Genomic DNA, 20,351 nt, shown 5'->3' with positions numbered 1-20,351 from the left:
GGGTTTTATATTTGTATTAATCACAAGATCCCTAGCAATTTACATAGAAAAAACCAAGTGGATGAAGAATGCCTATTGACTAGATTTTGACCTCACATTTAATAGGCAGAGGGCCAATGTGGATGAAGAACAAGTCTCAAGGCATTTAACTGGTTAAATACTATTTGTGATATATTCTGGCTGTGTGACCATGGAAAAGTCAATGAATCTCCTGGTGCTATAGGCAGTTCTCTAAGACTACAAAATGCAGAGACGGTGTCAAGTTGCACTGGTAGAGGAACCTCCCTATGGCTTAACTAATATTATACTAATCACAGATCCACTTGCTATCCCTAGCCCATCAGTGCCTCTATCTTGGATGGCCAGCTTTTCTTTCTTGTGCTTTTAAGGTTTGCAAAACACTTTGTACAAATTATCTCATTTTACACTCATAACTACCCAGGGTATGATCTCACTTTAATAGACCAAGAACAATATGTTTCTTATGTTGCTGCATATCCATAAATAATAGTATCACAATCTTCATAAGAATAGAAAAGACAGGGGCAGTTAGATGACACAGTGGATAGAGCACCGGCCCTGAAGCTGAGGAAATGAGTTCAAATCTGGCCTCAGACACTTAACACTTATTAGCTGTGTGACCCTGGGCAAGTCACTTAACCGCAATTGCTTCATCTAAATAAATGAATGAATGAATGAAAAGAAAAATCAAAATGACAGATAAGTCAAAAGGAACCTGCTTATTGAGTTGGACCAATGATGTGTCAAATGTAAGAAATAGCACATCAAGGGCACTGGGGCTCAGCATGGGTCAAAGCTGGAGTCAACAGTCCTAAATTCAAATCCCTTGCTTTATGTTTTTAACTAGCTGTGTGATTTTGGACAATTCAGTTAATCTTATTGAGTCTTCAAAGTGAAGGGGCTGGATTGGATTAGATGAAGGTCCTTTTTTAGCTTCAGGTCTATTATCCTATGTTTGACTAAAAGAGGTGGAGATATAGCAAAGATGGTGAATAAAAATTGCAATTTTTTTTTTTTTAATCAATCAACAAAAAGGAAACAACCAGACTATGGAAATAGATCCTCGGTAGAGGATTTAAAGCAAAAGACAGAGGGAGGTTTTGGGTTGTACCAGTGGAGGGAGTAACCACACTGATGTGATCAAGGATTCAAGAAGTGAAGAATATTCCCATTAGGGAAACACAACACTTACTACTGAAGTAAACCCCAAAATTGTGTCCTGACAAATGCCAATTACATAAAGTACTGAATGTCATATAACATTAGGGGAGAGACAGTCCTCAGACATCATCTAGTCTATCCTTTTTATGTTAAGAAAAGAATTCTCTCTATAACATTCCCAACAAATAGTCAGTCAATCTCTTTTGGAAGATCTCCAATGTGGGGTCCTCACCACCTGGAGTGAGGTGAGGCGCTGTCCTTGGGGACTCTGGAATGGCCAGAAAATCTATTCTTAAAGCCAAACTGCTGCTCTTTGCTAACAAGGCCAACAAGGTCTTCTCTACAAGAGTTCTCTGAATACTTCAGAGACTATGTCTCTAAGTCAGTGATTATGTCTCCATAAGTTTATTCTCTCCAGGCTACCTCTTCCCCAATTCAACTTACTGTGTGGCTTCAGCCTGAGCCCGAGTTTCTCTCTTTGTAAAACTGAGAGGTTACATCCTCACCATAACCTCTTGCCCTTCCACTCTGAGTTATCATTCTAATCTTTGGCTTAATTTTATCTTCCTTTTTAAATCTTGATCCTGTATAGTTAACGAGCTCAATTATATATTGTCTTTTACTCTCAAATCCTTTGCTTCTTGTTTTATTGCCACTAAAAGATCATCCCCATTACCTTCTCCTCACATTCTCCTACCCTATTTGCTACTCAATGGTGCTGGCTATCATAACCACGATGATTGGGTCCATTATAAATAATCACATCTCAAATAGATCTTCTTTGCTGCAAAGGAAACCGTTTACTTTTCCTTAAATGATGCTCACATTTCTAGTGGTTATTCCAAATTTCTTCTTACCTCAAACTTCTCAATTCCTCTCAACAGAGGACATTTGTTTCATATTTTAGTGGAAAAAAAAAAAAGGAGCCCTTCTCTACATTTTCAACCCCTTTATGTCCTCCATTACTTCCTTCTTCTTTCTCTCTCTTTGCTTCAATCTTTGATGAAAAAAAAAAGTCCTTTTCCCTACCAAGGTCAACCCCTTTATTTATGCTCTTGATCCTCTCCATACTTATTCCCTTGATCCTCTCCATACTTATTCCCTCCTACCTCCTCTCGGAGATCATAATCATTTCCTCTCTAATAGTCAATCTCTCCTCTTATATACTGGCTCCTTCTTTGTTAGTTACAAATGTGTGCAGTTTTCCTCAGTTAAAAAAAAGAGACAAATCAAACCTAAATCCCCCCAAACCATTATATAACTATCATTCCCAGAAGCTATTACTCTATTATCTCTTCTCCTACCTTTTAAAGCTAAAGCTATCTACACTTGTTCCTTTACTTCCTTTCCATGAACTCACTTCTCAACCTCCTGTATGTAATTTAGCTTCCAATCTCATCACTCAACTGAAGTGGTTTTCTCCAAAGTTACCAATGATCTCTTTAACTGTCAAATCTGATGGTTGTTTCTCTTCATCCTTCTTGACCTTTCTCTGTAATATTTGACACTGCTGACCATACTTTCTTCCTGGATACGGTCCCTCCTGTCCTATCTGGTCTAAGTGGGCCACTCATTTTGTAGCATTTGTACAGACCAACAGCAGGGGTTAGGAAAGCAAAGGAGGCCCCCCTCTCCCTTCTTCCCCCCCCCCCCCCCCGATTCTGAGCTGAATCTGAAGGGTCCAGTACTGTGAATACACAAATATGAAAGATACTAGTCACTGACCAATCTAGCAGGGAAGTACTGACATGAAGTGGCTCATTCTCCCTTATCACTCTCCTTCATTAGCAACATGAAAGGTCAAAGGACAGGAGCCCTTAAGTTAGCAGCAGGTAGAAGTTCTTCCCATATCTCATTTCTGTGCCTTGACATTAACCATCCTCCACCACTGGAAAGTCCTTTCCGCCTCTTAGAATTTCTTACTAATTCCCTTCAACATTCTGTTTAAGAACTATTTTCTATCTGGAGCAAAGCTGTGAGTAAAATTATTTTTTAAATACTTTGTAAATCCTTTGAATTCATTGTGTGGTCTTTTTGATAGAATCTAATTTTGGGGGTAAAGTTGTTTTGTTTTGTTTTCCTATCTTTTACTCAACATGTGTGTAATAAATGCTTATTGATTGACTGGCTAAACTAGATGGACTTTTAATCTATTCCAGCCCTGATACTCCAGTTCTTTCCCATGCTAACCCCCATGGTGACACACCTAGGTGCAGTCTCTCTGCAACTACAAACCACCACCTATACATTGTTCCTAGTTCTGAACTTTGGGGACAAATATAAGTCATCTATTTGCTTTCTCTTCTTCACATTCTATTAGATATCAAGTCTTCTGATAAAAAAGGTCTTCAGTAATTTTCATCCTAGTTCCTCTCCTTTACATATATTCAGGTTTGTCAGTACCCTTCCTACAACATGATCCCAGAACCAACCACAATTCTCTATAGGTGGTCCTATCAGCATAGAGGACACATTCATATGATAGTGTATTGCAGAAGGAAGGCCCAGAAAAAGGAAGTAATTTGCCTACAATCACCTTTCTAATCATTTTAGTCTAGAACTGAGACTGGAATACAGATCTGACTCCCAATTTAGTGCTCTCATAGAGAATGTACAAGAGAAATTTAGTGGAGACAACTTATTGAAAAGTAGAGTAGGGGAAAAAAAAAAGAAAAGAAAAGTAGAGTAGGTTGGGAAAGTTCCACAGAGGAGGTGGTGTTAGATGCAAGCTATACTTGAAGGACAGCCAGAGATGGGACATATGCACTTCAGGTGCACAGGGTAAGTAAATGTATGGCAGAAGGAGCCTGTGGTCCTGAGCGCAAGCAGGCCAATCTAAGCGTAGAAAACGTGGAGTCAGAAAGAAGGTCCTTAAGCTACAGTTAATTATTCTAGAGAGATGGTGTTCTTTGATTCTTTAATACCTCTGTATATTGGGGGGCCATCATATAAAATTCATTGTCTACCTAACCCTAATCTTTACAGGAGCAGTTTCAGACCATCTTCTCTTCTTGGGTCCTCAACAGAAGAACTCATTAGAAGAACAAGTCTAGCCTACTTGTGTCCTATCTTTAATGCTCTTTCTGATTCTATTTCCATATCCTCCCTTCTTGCTCCCCATGGTCCCCATTCAGCCCAGGTTTCTATCCCTTTTACACAGACAAGTGGTCTAATGCATCTGAGGTCAGTCCAGCCCTGATCATGTTCTTCCCTCGTTATAGCTCCCCAGTGTTCACAAGAACCAGACTTTTTAGCCTGGCATTGAGGGCCCTTCTGTGACTTGGCATTGACGTACATTTTTAGCCATGATAGAGAAATTTTCTGCATGTCATCTGTGCTTATAATCAAACTGGACTACTCTGGTCTTAACTAGCACTTTCTTGTTTTAGTACCTTTGTTTATGCTGCTCCCTATATGTGGAAAATCCTGCCTGATCAACTCTTTCCCCCCCTCCTTAAAATTGATCTATCCCTCAAGACTCAATTCCTCTTCCATTAAAAGCTTTTCTAATAGCCCTCCTGTTAAGAGACACAACACTTTACACCTGTCTTCCATGACGACATTACTGTTTGATATTATAGTTATTTGGATATATAATGAATTTTTTGTCCTAAATAATGACTCCTTGAGAAGGGGACTGTATCTTATAATAATAAAAACTCAAACTTCTGTGAGCCCTTTAAGATTTCCAAAGCATGAGACAGGTAGCACACATATCCCCATCTAAGATAAGGAAATTGAGATTCAGAGAGTAACTTACCTGTAGTGACATAGCTAAAGTGTGTCAAAGTCAGATATCAAATTCACGTTTTCTGATTCTAAATCTAAAGTCCTTTCTACTTGCCTATGATTCCTTTTATGGATTTACTTTCATAACAATGAGCATAGGGCCTTGTATACAGTAGGTACAAAATAATATCTACTATATGTCAATATAAAATAAACGTTTGCTGAATTGACCTGAATTGGGATGAACTGATCTAGGTGAATTAGGTGGCTGAGTGCTTAGGGGTCTCTTAGGGAGGAGAGGAATGTACAAATAGCAATTCCATTACCTCCAATGGGGGCTCCCAGCCACCTCCCGAACTCCAGGGCACTTGTCCACTGGCAAGGGATGTTCGAGGATGCATCGTCCTTCCCCCTATCTGAAGACACAGAGAGGGGCTACTCAGCTAAAGCAGACTAGAAGCTTTATTAGCAGGAGGCAGGAAAATGAACTGGGGGGAAGGGTCATTAACCCCCCAGTTCACAGAACAATTTGAGTCCTCCATTTTGGCTGTCTCTGAGAAGCTGCAGAGGAAGGGGGAGGGAGACAGCAAAAAGGGACTTTGCCAGGCTTGTGCCCCTTGAGGCTCATCTTTATTCAAGCACTGCTCTGAGAGGAGAGCTGATTTACAGCTGGGTTTGGCCACATTCTGCTTTGTTTTATTGTTTTAATTGTACATAAGAGAGGCGCAGGGTATGGTGTCGTTTATGACAGCCTGAGACATTCAGTGTTTATAATGGTTGCTTACAGGCAGCCTTTGGCTGCTGGGCCCGGAGACTTGTTTACTGTTCTGCAGATTTACTGCCTCTTCCACCTGAAGATCTGGGAGCCCTTGACGCCCAGCAGCCAGCCACAAGTGGTGTGGTGGCCGGCTCCCCATCACTGAGGAGGCCAGACTCTTTCAGAGTAAATGACCACCCAGCTCTCTGTATTATCAGCCCCTTCCCTGGGGCCAGGCCAGCCTTCTGGCTCCCTACCCTCTCACCCTCAGATTCAGAGAATGTTTGTCAGAGGTAGAAGGAATCAGCCCTATCTCCTTAAGGAAACTGAGGCCCAGGGCTACCAGGCAAGTGCAGGGTCACTAGATAAACAGCAGAGCCAGGTACCCAAAGTCAAGACTTCTGAGTGCAAAGCCAACGTTCCCTCCACCTCACCAGAGTGTATGTTGGGTTACGTATTACAGAAGGGAAGTTAGCAGAGCAAAGTATGTTTCCTTAAGGAGACTCAGACAATCCTATCTGAGAAGCTGACTGTTGCGGCCGTCTTAAGAGCTCAGAGTATATGAGCCCTTTGATCTCAGAGGCAAGATGAATGAGGTGCTAGTAGGTGACCACTTGTCTGCTACCAAAATATCAGGTGCCATGGAGACAAATGCCTTTAGAGACAGTGTAACACTCCATAACTTCATGAGATGAGCCTGGCTTTGGCCAAGAGGGGCAGGGGCAGGGCCAGTCTGCATTAGATAAATGTGGGAGAATGTCACCTGCAGGCAGCCCTGATGTTCAGGGACAAGCAGCTTCTGCTCAGAGGATGTAAGTACTTGGATGGCAGAAACTCACAAATTTGCCATTTGTCTTCCGTACCTAAGCAGAACTTGGTACATAGTAAATAACTGAGAAATACTTGATTAACTTCTCCTTCATTGATAACTTCTCTTTAACTTCCCTATTTCTGTGGATGGGGCTCACTGTGATCCTTTTCTTTTACTCTCAGCACTGGGCCTCTATCTCACATCCTATCCATTCTATCTCAGAGATTTCTCTCTTCTGCCCCCCTCCTCACCATTTTCATGGCACCACTCAAATTCAAGTCTTCACAACCTTGAACCGAGATTACTTTAAAAGCCTCTAGGGCAGATAATATAAACAAGAACAATGATAATAATAATAATCACAAGGCAAATGATATAATAATTGCAAAGAACTTAGCACAGAGTCTGGTACATAGTAGGTATTATAAAAATACTAGCTCTTAACTATTATTACTGCAGTGAGAATGCAAAGACGAGAAATATTAGTCTTAACCTCAAGGAATTGACAATCTAATAGAAATACCTAAATCTGAATGAGGCAAGGTAAAAAGTGACAGACACAAATTGCTGCAGCCCAAGTGGCATAAGAAAATGAAGAGGGAAATCCCACTTTTAGTCTGGAGTTAAAAGGGAGAATAAAGAGACTCTGCAAGGCTAAAGGGGCACCTACGCTGGGCCTTGAAGGAAGAGTGCTGATGGTGGTGCTGATTTTAGGGATGACATTTAGGACAAGACAGCCTGGATGAATGCTTGGAGATGGCTCCTGTCTCAGGCCCAGGGCTCTATCCCCGGGTGCCATCTAGTTGCTTGGTACCTTACTTGTAGATACTTGCTGAATCTGCATTTGGATTTGCACATATGGTGCACCCAGAAAGTCTCAGTTTATTTATTAGTAAAAGGAGGGGATGGGACCAGATGACCTCAAAGGTTCCTTCTATCTGTAAGCCAATGATTGGTGGTGGTGGTGATGCCAGACCCCTGCTCTGTACACCTCAGTAGCTCCCTGTTGCCTATTGTTCAGTTATGTTTCAGTTGTATCCAACTCTGGGACCCCATTTGGGGCTTTCTTGGCAAAGATATTAGAGTAGTTTCCCATTTCTAAGCAATTTCCTTGCTAGGCATTCAAGGCCCTCACAAATCTGGCCTTGTCTCTTTCCAACGCTTTCCTCATATCACTGCTCTCTCTGCACACTTTAGCCACCAGCCAGACTGAACTGACCATTTGCTATTCCTCAGGCATGCTCAGTACTCTCCTATCTCTGGGGGATTTTGCTCATAGTACATCCTATATCTGGAGTGCCTTCAGTCCCTGTGAATGTCTATGTCATTACCCATGGTCACCTTCTTTTTGCAATCACTTAAAGACCTTAAAAGCATTATATATTTGTTCTGTTTTTAATCATCATTCCTCAGGTCACAGTTCTCAGCAACCATCCCCCTAGGAGTTTTTAACCTAGGGTTTGTGAGCTTTTTAAACTATTTTGATAACTATATTAAAATAAGAAAAGATTTCCATTATATTCCTAAATATTTTATTTTGTGCATCTAAAACTTTTGAAAAGGGGCTATAAATTTCACCAGTTTGCCTTTGCCAAAAGGATCCATAATGCATAAAAAATTTAAACACCTGTCCTGGGTCCTAAGACCTCATATATGTAACACTATATCTAATACATTTATCATGTTATTATTATTTACTGTAACTCCAATACATTGAATGGATGCAAAGACATGGACAGGAATTGCAAAAAACAGCAAAGACAGGAAAACATGGATGGACTGCAATCTGCCTCACTGGAGGGAATCCGAATCAGTGAGATCACAGATCTTGTATTTTATTAAGATCACGAATAGGAGTTTTCTTGCAATCTAGGTAATCCTTGATTGCTCACTCTTTCTCACCCAAAATCCAAGTGATTGCCAAGGCCTATTTTCTACTTTGCAATTTCTCTCCTTTGACATGGCCTCCACCCTAGTGCAAACCTCATCATTCTATGACTATTCTCTTGCAATAATTTGCTCATGGGTTTCAACTTCCTTCCCACTCCAAACCACCCTCCATTTAGCCACTTTCTAAAATAGGTTTTTCCTTAAAAAAACAAAACAAAAAACTCATTTCCCTATTCCAAAAGCTTTAGTAGTTTCCTATTGACTCCTGGATCAAATAAAAAAAAATGCTGTTTGACACTCAAAGACCTTCATAATCTCAAGTTTTCTTATACCTTACTCTCTCCACTTTTCAGTGACACTATACTCCTGGCTGTTCTATGAACAAGATATTCCATCTCATGGCTCCGGCCAGTTGTTCTGGCTCCTCCCATGCCTGGAATGCTTTCCTTCCTCTACTCCTATTTCTAGCTTCCTTTAAGTTCAAAATAAATCCCACCCTCTGCAAGAAGCCTTCTCCAATCCTTCTTAATTCCAGTCCCTTCCCTCTGTTAATTATTTCCTAATTATCCTGTACATCCTGTACATATGTACATATTTGTTCATCCAATGTCTCCTCCATTAAAAGGTTTTCTGTCATTGGTCTCTTTCATATCTTTAGTATTTAATTCAGTGCCTGACACAGAGTAGGTGCTTAATATTGATTGATTTGTACATGGAACCTATTCTCCAACTGGACTGTGAATTCCATTAAGGCAACAGGGATCATGCCTGAACTGAACTTTATACTGTTTTCAGCTCCCAGCACAATGTTTGCAGGTACTTAATAAATATTGTTTAGTGAATCAATTCAGCAAACTTTTGTAAATCTGTGCTGAGGGTGGTAAGAGTAAGAGGTGAATAAGACTCCCTGTACTTACAAAACTAGACTTCAGAATTTGTCAAGTGTGTAGATGCATGTGTCTGCAGTAGGGGTGAGGACTGGATAGGGAAAGCTTTTTTGAAGTGCAGAGAGATTTAAGCTTATTTCAGGAAGGACTTTGACAGGGTAGAACATGACTGGAGGGTATGTAAAGAGCTCTGCCAACTTTAAAGTCCACTATAAACGTCAGAAGTTGTAGTTTTGGTTGTTATTTTTCAAGTTGTGGAATTGGAGCCACATTATAGTGGAGAATGAGTATATCATGGCTCTTGGAAGCTTAAAGTATATTGTTCTTACCAGATAAGGAAGTATTTAACATACCATACCATACCAGTGGTTTAAGAATTGAAAGACCTAGGTTTGATTTCTGGTATTGGCATTTATTTACTGGTAGTATGACCCTAGGTAATCTCTCTGAAGCTCAGCTTCCTTATTTGTAAAATGCAGATAACATTTGCTCTACCTATCTAGTAATACTAGGTTAGTTCTAGAACAGTGCTTCGTAAATTTTGAAATGTTAAAGAAATGTGATCAATTATGAGGTCCTCACAATAGTGCTATGAAATGAAAATAACACCGTCAGTCTATCATCTCCATTTGGCACTTAGATATTCCCTTCCCTCCTTAAGCATTCATGCTCGGAAAGAGACTTCATGACATGGGATTTGCCTGCTATATACATATTCCGGGTGGCAGGGATTTTTTCCTACAAGGGACTACCACATAGTCTTGATTCTAAGGAACCTGACTGAAAACCAAGGGCTCAGCAGTGTGGCTCCTTCCCTCCCTCATTATTCTCCCTCTTCCTCTTCCTCTCCCACTTCTGGGACCCAGCAAAATTGTTGATGATTTCTAAGTTCTTCAATCTGGAACACTTAAAAGAACAATACAGGATCACTTCTGGGTTGCTTAGGCCATTTTGGGGTGGATAGAGTGGGGCTAGATTTGGCTTTTGAGGATGGTGTGGATAATCTAAGCACCTTATTTTCTTGGAAGCCAGGGCCATCCACTTTATTTTAGTAAAAACATTCTTTCTCTACAAAAGCCCTATGGGTGGCGTTTGGTTCTGCAGCCTAAAAGGCTAACACTTGCAAAGTGGAAAACAGGCCTTGACAATAACTTGGATGTTGGGGGTGAGAGAGAGTGAGCAATCAAGGATTACCTAGCTTGCAAGAAAACTCCTACTCATGATCTTAATATATATGCTTTCTAGAATTACAGGATTTAGTTAGAGGGACATTACACTCAACCACCCCAAGTTATACAATCTAAATATCAGAAATTTCAAGTGATTTACCCAAGATCACACAGCTTGGTAAAGAGCTAGGCCTGGATTATTTTAAGCCTTTTGACTTCAAATGCAGTGATTATTCTACTTTCTTATGCTGTGTACCTGCATCCATATCTCTTCTCATGCTGTTTCTTATGCCTGGGAAATAATTCTTTTTTTGTTGATGAATTCCAAACTATCCTTTTAAAATTAAATTCAAATGTTCCCTTCTCTATCCAGAAAAACCTCTCAGATCTTGGCTGGCAATCTTCTGAGCACCTTCACCCTGGGCACATCACCCAGTGCTTTGTCTGCTCTTTCCAAAACATTAATCATGTACTATTATGTTTATGAGTGATTACCAACTCAGGGTATGCAAACTACCCAGCTAGAGTAAAGCTGTGGGCTCATCCCTTTACTAAACTAAAAAATCATATTCTCATCTAAATTTCTTATTTACAAGGTTAACCAAAGAACACCATAAACAGCAGGCACTTAATAATAATAAGCATTTACTGAATAAAAGTAGACAAAAAAAAAAAAAAACTGCCCTGGGTATGGAGAATAGTAGGGAAGTCCTCAGAGTGGTCCCCATCCCTGATTTAGCCCAGATGAGCAAGAGGCAAAATCAAGGGAGTACTAGAAAAGAAACATGGTGGTGAAGTGGGAGGATGGGTAAGAAAGGACCATGGACTAAATAAGCAGCAGGCAACATCTCTAATTTAATGGAAATGTGTGTGTGAGGATAGACATAGGAGCACTATCACTAGTTTTAGCTCCGTTCTATTAGGGAATTTTGAAATTACTCTCCTCAATGCCAAGAAGTCCTGGGTTCAAGTCCTGCCTGTGCCTCTGATAAAATCTTTGAACTTCTTAGAATTATAGGGAGATTCTCTTTTGATCATTTATCATCTGGGAAATGACTTATTCTTATAAATTTGACTCAGTTCTCTATACGTTTTAGAAATGTGGTATTCATCAGAAATACTGGCTACAAAAATTGTTTCCTAGTTTTCTGTTTCCCTTCTAAATATTGGTTGTGTTGGCTTTGTGCAACACCTTTTTAATTTAATGCAATCAAAACTATTCATCTTGCATTTCATAATGTTCTCTATTTGCTGTCTGGTCATAAATTCTTCCCTTCTCCACAGATCTGATGGGCAAATTATTCCTTGTTCTCCTAATTTGCTTACAGTATTATATTATCCTTTATGTCTAAATCATCTACCCATTTTGACCTTATGTTGTATATGGTGTGAAATGTTGGTCAATGCAATACTATTTCTAGTTTTCCCAGAAATTTTTGTCAAATAATGACTTCTTATTCCAGAAACTGGAATCTGGGTTTATCAAACAGTAGATTACTATACTCATTAACTATTGTGTGTACCTAGCCTATCCCACTGATCCACTACTCTCTTAGTACCAATTAGTTTTGATGACTGCAACTTTATTTATAGTTTTAGATCTGGTATAGTTAGGCCTCCTTCTTTAGCATTTTTTTTTTATCACTTTCCTTGATATTCTTGAACTTTGGTTCTTCTAGATAAATTCCAGATGTTGTTATTTTTTTCTAGCTCTATAAAATAATTTTCTGGTAGACTGATATGGCACTGAATAAGTAAATTAATTTAAGTAGAACTGTCATTTTATTTTCCCAATTATTCAGATATGACTTTATTGTCAATTGTTATTTTAAATGAAATTTCTCTATCTCTTGCTGCTGGGCTTTGTAGGCAATATAAAGAAATGCTGATGATTCATACAGGTTTATTTTATATACTGCAATTTTGCTAAAGTTGCTAATTATTTCAAGTAGCTTTTTGGTTGATTCTCTAAGTATACCCATCATATGTCACAGTTGACAGTTTTATTTCTTCATTGTCTATTCTGATTCTTTCAATTTCTTTTTCTTTTCTTATTGCTAAAGTAACATTTATAGTACTACACTAAATAATAGTGGTGATAATGGGCATCCTTGATTCATCCAGATCTTACAGGGAATACTTCTAGCTTATCACCATTACAGATAATGCTTGCTGATGGTTTTAGATGGATACTGTTCAGTATTTTAAGGAAGCTTATTTTATTTCTTTGTTCTATAGTGTATTTATTAGGAATGGGTACTGTATTTTGTGAAAGGCCTTTTCTGTATCTATTGAGATAAATTATATAACTTCGATTGGTTTTGTATTTGATATAGTCAAATATGTTGATAGTTATCCTAATATTCAATCAGGCCTGTATTCTTGGCAAAAACCTCACTTGGTCATAGTGTATTATTCTGGTGATAAATTGCTGTAATGTCTTTGTTAATATTTTATTTAAAATTTTTGCATCAACATTCATTATGGAGAGTGGTGTAAAATTTTTCTTTCTCTGTTTTGGCCCTTCCTGGTTTAGGTATCACCACCAAATCTGTGTCATAAAAAGAATTTGGTAGGACTCCTTCTTTGCTGTTTTTTCCAAATATAGTACTGAAATTAATTGTTCTTTAAATGTTTGGTAGAATTCACTTGTGAATCCATCTGGCCCTGGAGATGTTTTTTTCCTCAAAGAGTTCACTGATGGCTTGTTGAATTTCTTTTTCTAAAATGGGATTAAGTACTTTATTTCCTCTTCTATTAATCTGGGCAATTTATATTTTTGTAACTACTCATTTCACTGAGATTGGTAGATTTATTGACAGTTAGACTAGGTGAATTCATCCCATTTCATTTTTGATAGTGGTAAATTTGGTTTTCTTCCTTTTTTTAAAAAAAAATCAAATTAACCAAAAGTTTATTTATTTTATTGATTTTTTTTCTTCATCAGAAAATTAGCTCTTAGTTTTATTTGTTAGTTCAATAGTGTGCTTACTTTCAATTTTATTAATTTCTCCTTTGATTTTCAGAATTTCTAATTTGGTGTTTAATTGATATTTTAAAACTTGTTCCTTTTCTAGCTTTTTTTAATTGCATGCTCAATTCACTGATTTCTTTCTCTACTTTATTCATGTAAGCATTTAGAGAAATAAAATTTCCACTAAGAATTTCCACTTTGGCGGCATCTCATAAATTTTGGTATGATGTCTCATTATTGTCATTCTCTTGGATGAAATTACTATTTCTATGATTTGTTGTTTGACCCGATCATTCCTGAGGATTAGACTAATTTATAATTAGTTTTTAGTCTATCTTTCATTTTATTGCAATTAATTTTTTATTGCATTATGATTTGAGAAGGATACATTTGATATTTCTGCCTTTTTGCATTTGATTATATGGTTTTTGTACCCTAATGGTACCTCTAGGGCAATTCCCTAAGAATTTAAATTTCTGAGAAGGCCTTGATCTGGACTAGCAGGAGTTTTCTCATCTAGAATTCTCCACAGCACAAAATCACAGGTTAGTTGATGAATCAACAATCATTTATTAAGCACAATTTGTTGTCATTGTGCCAGTTACAGAGGATAGAAATAAAATATTGGGATTAAAAAGAGAGATATATATAATAGAAGACATGCTTAACATAATGTTTAGGTAAGTTACAAAGACCATGTTTCTTAGTACCTAAATTTTGTCCCAGTACCAGTTATCCTATTCCTACATTTTTTTATCTTGTTTCCCAGCAATTTTTCTGCTCCCAAACCATTTAGGGAGAGGGGAAAGGGAGGAGAAGTAGGGCCAGTGAAATACTAGAGGAAGGGAGAAAGATAGTCACAAGAAAATAATGAATGGATTGGAGACTAAGGATGTTTCTACAGAAGAGTTGTTATATAGTACAAAGGTTGTAGCAGATGCCTACAACCTCTGAAGAAATGAACACATAATTTATGCTTCTGATTTCACTGGTATGGGTCCTCAGAAAGCATAGTCCTACAGGCTGATTCCAGCTTCAGGAGGGATCCTGACTATGCATATCTAGACATAGCAATATACATACAGTTGGACAGGGAATACAAATAACTGCCTTTTGGAAGGTTTAAGAAGATGGTATGGATAAAACAAACAGCTCTGCAGTAGTTCCTGAGTTGAAATGGATCTACTCAGCTTGAACCTTTGTCCTTAATTCAACTTTCAATGCCATCCTCGTTAATTCATTTTCGGTATTCCAAAGAAGTCAAGACTCCTGCCCAAGCTGGACTGACCTTTAGGTTACACTTATTTGCAACTTAATTTACCTGTCTCCCTAGAAAAGTATTGTCCTTCCAACATTGGCACTGGTGATAAGGGGCAGATGAAGATCACAATTTTTTATGCCTTCATATCTTGGAAGACCTGCCCGTGTCTTTTCATAAATCCTCCATAAAAGATTCACCCAATACCTTGGAATCCTTTCAATATCTTCTGGGTAACTAAGGCAGCATTTGGACATTTTTGCTCTTGTGACATGAGCAGCCCATCTCTCATTCTCAACAGAGAGGCAACTACTCTCATGGAAACCCTCTTACCTTCCAGGGAGTGGACACCCTGCTCCTTGGCGGTCTTGTAGACGCTGCTGAATTCATCTCCTAGGTTGGGATCAGCCCCTGCAGCCAGCAGGACTTGCACAACACTGAGGGAGAAGAGAAGCATATAAGTGGTAAGGGGGATGAGAAATATCCTCCCTAAGAAATACCTGCAAATTTGCTTGGGTATATTGTCATCGTCTGAAGCTCTACAGGGTAAACCACATTCAGCAAGACCTCTATTTGTCAGTTGGGAGCTAATAGCATCTCACTCTGTTGAGGGGGAAACTAAAGGGAAAGTGACTTGTCCCATGCATGATGTCAAAATCAAAATCTGAACCCAGATTTCCTTACTCTATTCTCAGTACTCTTTTTACTATATCATACAGCCTGTTAATCAATCACCAAATCAATATTTATTAAGAACCTACTATGTGCCAGGCACTCTGCTATGTGCTGTACAAAAGGGCAAAAACCATTCCTGCCCTTAGAGAACAGATATGTGTCAAGAAACATAAAAGAAGATAACCTAAACATTTTTTTGAATATTAATAGCTGAGGAGAATACAAAAGGCCTTCTGCAAGAAGGTAGGGTTTGGATTAAGCCTTGAAAGAAGCCAGGAAAACTAGGAAGTAGGGGTGAAGAAGCAGAGCACTCCAGCATGGAGGACAACCAGTGAGTACAAAGGCAGGGGCTGAGAAGATAAAGTCCTGTGTTTAAAGAACTGCATGTGAGCTAGTGAAGCTAGACCATAAAAATGATCGAGGGGAATAAGGTACAAGATGGCTGGCAAGCTAGTAAAGGGCCAGGTTATGAAGGACTTTCAATGCCAGAGGACTTAATATTTTATCTTAGAGATAACAGGGAATCCTTAAAGAGTTCACTGAGGAGAAGGACATAATCAAGACCTAGGCTTTAGAAAAACCACTTTGGCAACTGAATGAAATAGGATGAATTGAATTGATGTGTAGAGAAATTCAAGACTGTAGTTGTATTACAAATGAGAGGTGATGAAAACCCACTAGGGTAGGGGTAGTATAAATGCAGAGGAATGATGTCATGAATGTGGGGACAACAAAATCTGGAGAAAGATCTGATGGGCTAAATTGGCCTGATAGGCTGAATCGACTGCCCAGTGGCTTGGAACAATAGGAAGCCAAGTTTCTATTATACCAAGGAATTTCAATGGATCCAGTTTCCACCAGGAGTTGGGAAAGGAAAAGACATTGTTGAGGTATCCTTGGGTGGGGATAGGTGGAAGACTGGGTCCCAGGTGTGGTAACTTCAGAATGAGTACATATGGGAATGGATAATACAGACTCCATATGTCAACACTTGTAAGGTTGCTCGCCCTGTTATAAGCAACTTTTACACCAAGACACTATGGGTAAGGACAACTGAAAAATATTGGAGACTAATCTCCAGATGCAAACTGCTTTTTAAACTATGACTCCCCCATTTCAGGCAAAAATCTCAAAGCCTATATCATTATATTATCCTATGTCATTAATATTGATTACATGTGTTAGAATGGAGTAGGTGGGAAAAAAAATAGCTCCTGCTTAGTGATGGAAATGAAAGAGTTTGGCACACTTCACTATACAAGTTCGTCTTAGAAATAATCCTCTGCTTGTGGGCTTAGGGTAATCATGGAATTGTTTTAACAACTGCCATGGCTGTTCCTGACCTTTGTCAGTGTGGTGGACTGCAAGTCCAGGCACTGGGTGGGCGGTATGGTGTAATCAATCTTGACAATGCTTTTTTCTCTATTCTTGTGGCCAGAACTAGCAAGAGTAGCTGTCTTTTCTTGGAGAGAGAGCTCTGTATAGCATCACCATTCTTTCTCATTAACCTGAATTCTCCTCTTGATTCCATAGTATGATTCCTTGGTTCCTGAGAACACTGATGGTCACCATTATATTTTTGATGCAGATATATTGTCTCTTATGTCATTTTTGAAAAGCATTTACCTGCCTATTAACAAGACTGAGTTACTTTTGAATACTATAATACTATCTCCCTTCACCTAGAATCACCCATGACAAGGTGAATAATGCATTATGGTCCCCCTAATAAGATGGGCAGGGAAAAAGAAGCTTGCACTGTTACATGGAGATGAGATATTCACAACTATGCTTATACAGTGCCCTTCATGAGCAGGTTGTGGCTTTGCTGAAGGCTGAGACTCCCTCCTCCCCTCCCGCCCAAGAGCTTTGCCTCTGCTAGATCAGAGGGCCTCGATTTAGGATTTTGAAGAAGCAAAGTTTTGCTTATAGGGATAGGTTTTCAGTATCCTTGAAAAGCTGTGATTGTTTTAATTTGTACAAAAAAACCTACAGAATCTGAGGATGTTAAAGAGAAAAAGGGGGATATTTCTCATCCCCCTTACCACTTATATGCTTCTCTTCTCCCTCAGTGTTGTGCAAGTCCTGCTGGCAGCAGGGGCTGATCCCAACCTAGGAGATGAATTCAGCAGCGCCTACAAGACCGCCAAGGAGCAGGGTGTACACTCCCTGGAAGGTAAGAGGGTTTCCATGAGAGTAGTTGCCTCTCTGTTGAGAATGAGAGATGGGCTGCTCATGTCACAAGAACAAAGTTCACTGATGGCTCTGTCCAGTGTGAGAAGCCTGCACATTTAGACCCTAGTGTCCATTTATTTGATAATAGAGAATTCCTTGAGGAATAGGGTCTTGACATGACCTTCCAGTAGAATGAGCTGAAAGCTGCATCGTTGCCATATAAGAAAGGGCAGATAAGATCTTCATCTATATTAGTTTTGGGCAGCAGTTTTGAGGCAGGCTAAGTAGTTTTAAGACTTAGAAAGAACAGACTTGACATTCAAAATGTATCCTTTTTGGATTCAGGTTCAGTGCAACAATTTTGCATCACATTTCACTTTTTGTGAGAGATGTTACAGTCCATTAGAAACGTCATACACTCTCTACTGAATTCAATTACCAAGATGCTGTTCTTTATAAGAATGACAGAGCCTGGAAATTCGGTCTATCATTGACCTAGATATCATGGTCATGAGACTATATGATGTTGGAGCACAGGACCACATGATCCCCTTTACTAAGGAGGTGTACAATTTTGACATACCAGAATGGCCTGATCCCATAGGATGTCAGACTTGCCTCTACTTGAAATCTGATTACATAAAGTGTTTGCAAGTGGTTTGCCATTTCTGCAGTTTATCCAGGACATGTCATTATGTACTAGTCAAGTCTACCACTGTGGCAGACAACAAAGCTCTCCTAGAACATACCTTTCCACATTATGGACTCCTCTGCAACACTGCCTCTGATTGTGATTAATAGATATTAACCCTAGGAGTATGGGCAGCTGGTGGCACAGCTGGTAGGGTGCTCAGCCTGGAGTCAGGAAGGCCTATTTTTCTCAGTTCAAGTCTGGCCTCAGATATTTAGAAGTTGTGTGACCCTGGGCAAGTCACTTGACACTATGTATCTTAGTTTCTTCATCTGTAGTATCTTTCCCAAGAAAACCCCAATGGGATCATGAAAAGTCAGACAGGACTAAAAAATAGCTTAATAACAATAATTGAATCCTAGGAAGGGGGAGAGCTCTCTGGTCCAGTGTTGCTTGGACTGGGTCTCTAGGAAGACTAAATTTGATTAAAAAAAAAAAAAGATTATTTTTAGTAATGCCAGTTAATCCTTCCAGTTCCTCCTTACTTCAACTTTTAGGAAATTGCCTGGGCTTTGAGATTTTTGCCTGAAATGGGGGAGTCATAGTTAAAAAAGCAGTTTGCATCTGGAGATCTAAATAGTGGACTACAGCTCAATACATGTTACCAGTTGTTCTATTGTAGCCAAGACAGTTAATGTGATTTAGGGGTGCATTAAGAGAGATAGAGCTTCCAGGAATAAGACTCTGTACATGAGCTTGATTTTTATGTCCCAGTTCTGGATGTAGAGTTTAGAAGGGACATTGATAAGTTGGAACATGTCCAGAGGAGAGTAAGTAGGTCAGTGAGAGGCCTTGAGAAATGAGTGAAGGAATTAGAAATATTCAACCTGGAGGAAGACTTAGGAGGAGACTTCAGGAAACACTTTCTAACAATCAGGGTTATCTCAAGGTGAAATGGACTTGATGTGGGACATGGATAGAGCACTGGCCTGGGAGTCAGAAAGATGTGACTTCAAATCCAGGTTCAGATACTTACTTAAGCTGTGTGACTCTGGGCGAGTGACTAACTGCAACTACCTCCAAAACCAGAACTCCCTGCTAACTCTCTGACTGTGCAATGCCAATAACGCCAGTATACAATATGAAAAAATTGGCTTGACTTTAGAAAAGTACTACATATAATCTGCTAAGGTGATAATAAATAATCAGATGCAGTCATTTATTTGGTATGGAAACCCTCTTCATTGATTCTACCTCTCTTAAATATTAAGTTTTAGATAACTGTCTGAGTCTCACAAAGGTTAATGACTTGCCTATGGTCAAACTGTTCAGTTGAGAGGTAGAATATGAACTCAGGTGCTCAAGATTCCTTATCCAGAAGTCTAATTATTCTGCCATTTGGCTTCTTTAAACAGATTATTATTAGATGGTTGTTTAACTATAAGCCTTCAAATAAGCCAAAACCAACACCCCACATTTTCTACTTAAGAAGGCATCAAAATACAGAATATCTTTTAAAAATATTTGTATCCAACACAGTTAAAAGATTTTGGTGCTTATAGGGATAGGTTTTCAGTATCCTTGAAAAGCTGTGATTGTTTTAATTTGTACAAAAAAAACACTACAGAATCTGAGGATGTTAAAGAGAAATGAGGGCTCTCCCACTAGCTTTACAGATGAGGGAAAAGAAGCCCTAAGTCAGTTAAGTGACTCCCTAAAAGTCAGAAAGCTCTTAAGTGACAGAGATGGTGTTTGAATCCAGTTACTCTAACTGGGAAGATACTATTTTTACCACAATGCCATGGAACTCCCCTGGGAATGATTAAAGTACATTTTCAGGGGTGGGAAACAGTACAGGACCATGGAAATGGCTAGTTTGGAGTTGGAGACCAAGGTTCATAATCTGGTTTTGCTACTTATTAGCTGAGTGACTTCAGATCTTTCTTAGCTTCTAGATCACAACTCTTCCACACAGTAATGCTTTGAATACTTAAAAAAACTATATTGTGCTGCTTCTAAGTCTTTGTGTCTTCACTCTAACCAGGACCAATGATCTTCCTTCCTAAAATGTGGTATCCAGGATTCAGCTCAGAATGCTAGATGTTGTTTGGCCAGAGCACATGACAATGACAACAGAATTCTCCCCTTCCTCCTTTTAAATAATATTTCCTCAAAGAAGCACAAGACAATTATTTTGGTTCTTTTGGAGCCCT

At 39.1% G+C, this 20,351-nt stretch overlaps 1 protein-coding gene across 4 annotated transcripts in view; it reads right to left on the bottom strand.

Annotated features, from left to right (window-relative positions):
- CLPB (caseinolytic mitochondrial matrix peptidase chaperone subunit B) overlaps nt 1-20,351 on the bottom strand; it is a 176,184-nt gene that overhangs the window by 107,894 nt on the left and 47,939 nt on the right. For 3 of the 4 annotated variants that reach the window (XM_031961997.1, XM_031961998.1, XM_031961999.1), the window contains one exon: nt 14,991-15,094. In XM_031961997.1, the coding sequence (XP_031817857.1) occupies nt 14,991-15,094 (104 nt within the window). Of the gene's footprint in view, nt 1-5,237; nt 5,328-14,990; nt 15,095-20,351 lie in introns of all 4 variants that reach the window. The other variant, XM_031962000.1, reaches the window with a different exon arrangement.

The sequence above is a fragment of the Sarcophilus harrisii genome, chromosome 3 (assembly GCF_902635505.1).
Source record: "Sarcophilus harrisii chromosome 3, mSarHar1.11, whole genome shotgun sequence".
NCBI lineage: Eukaryota > Metazoa > Chordata > Mammalia > Dasyuromorphia > Dasyuridae > Sarcophilus > Sarcophilus harrisii.
The sequence above is the reverse complement of the archived record's forward strand: the minus strand, read 5'-3'. Positions and strand labels throughout refer to the sequence as shown.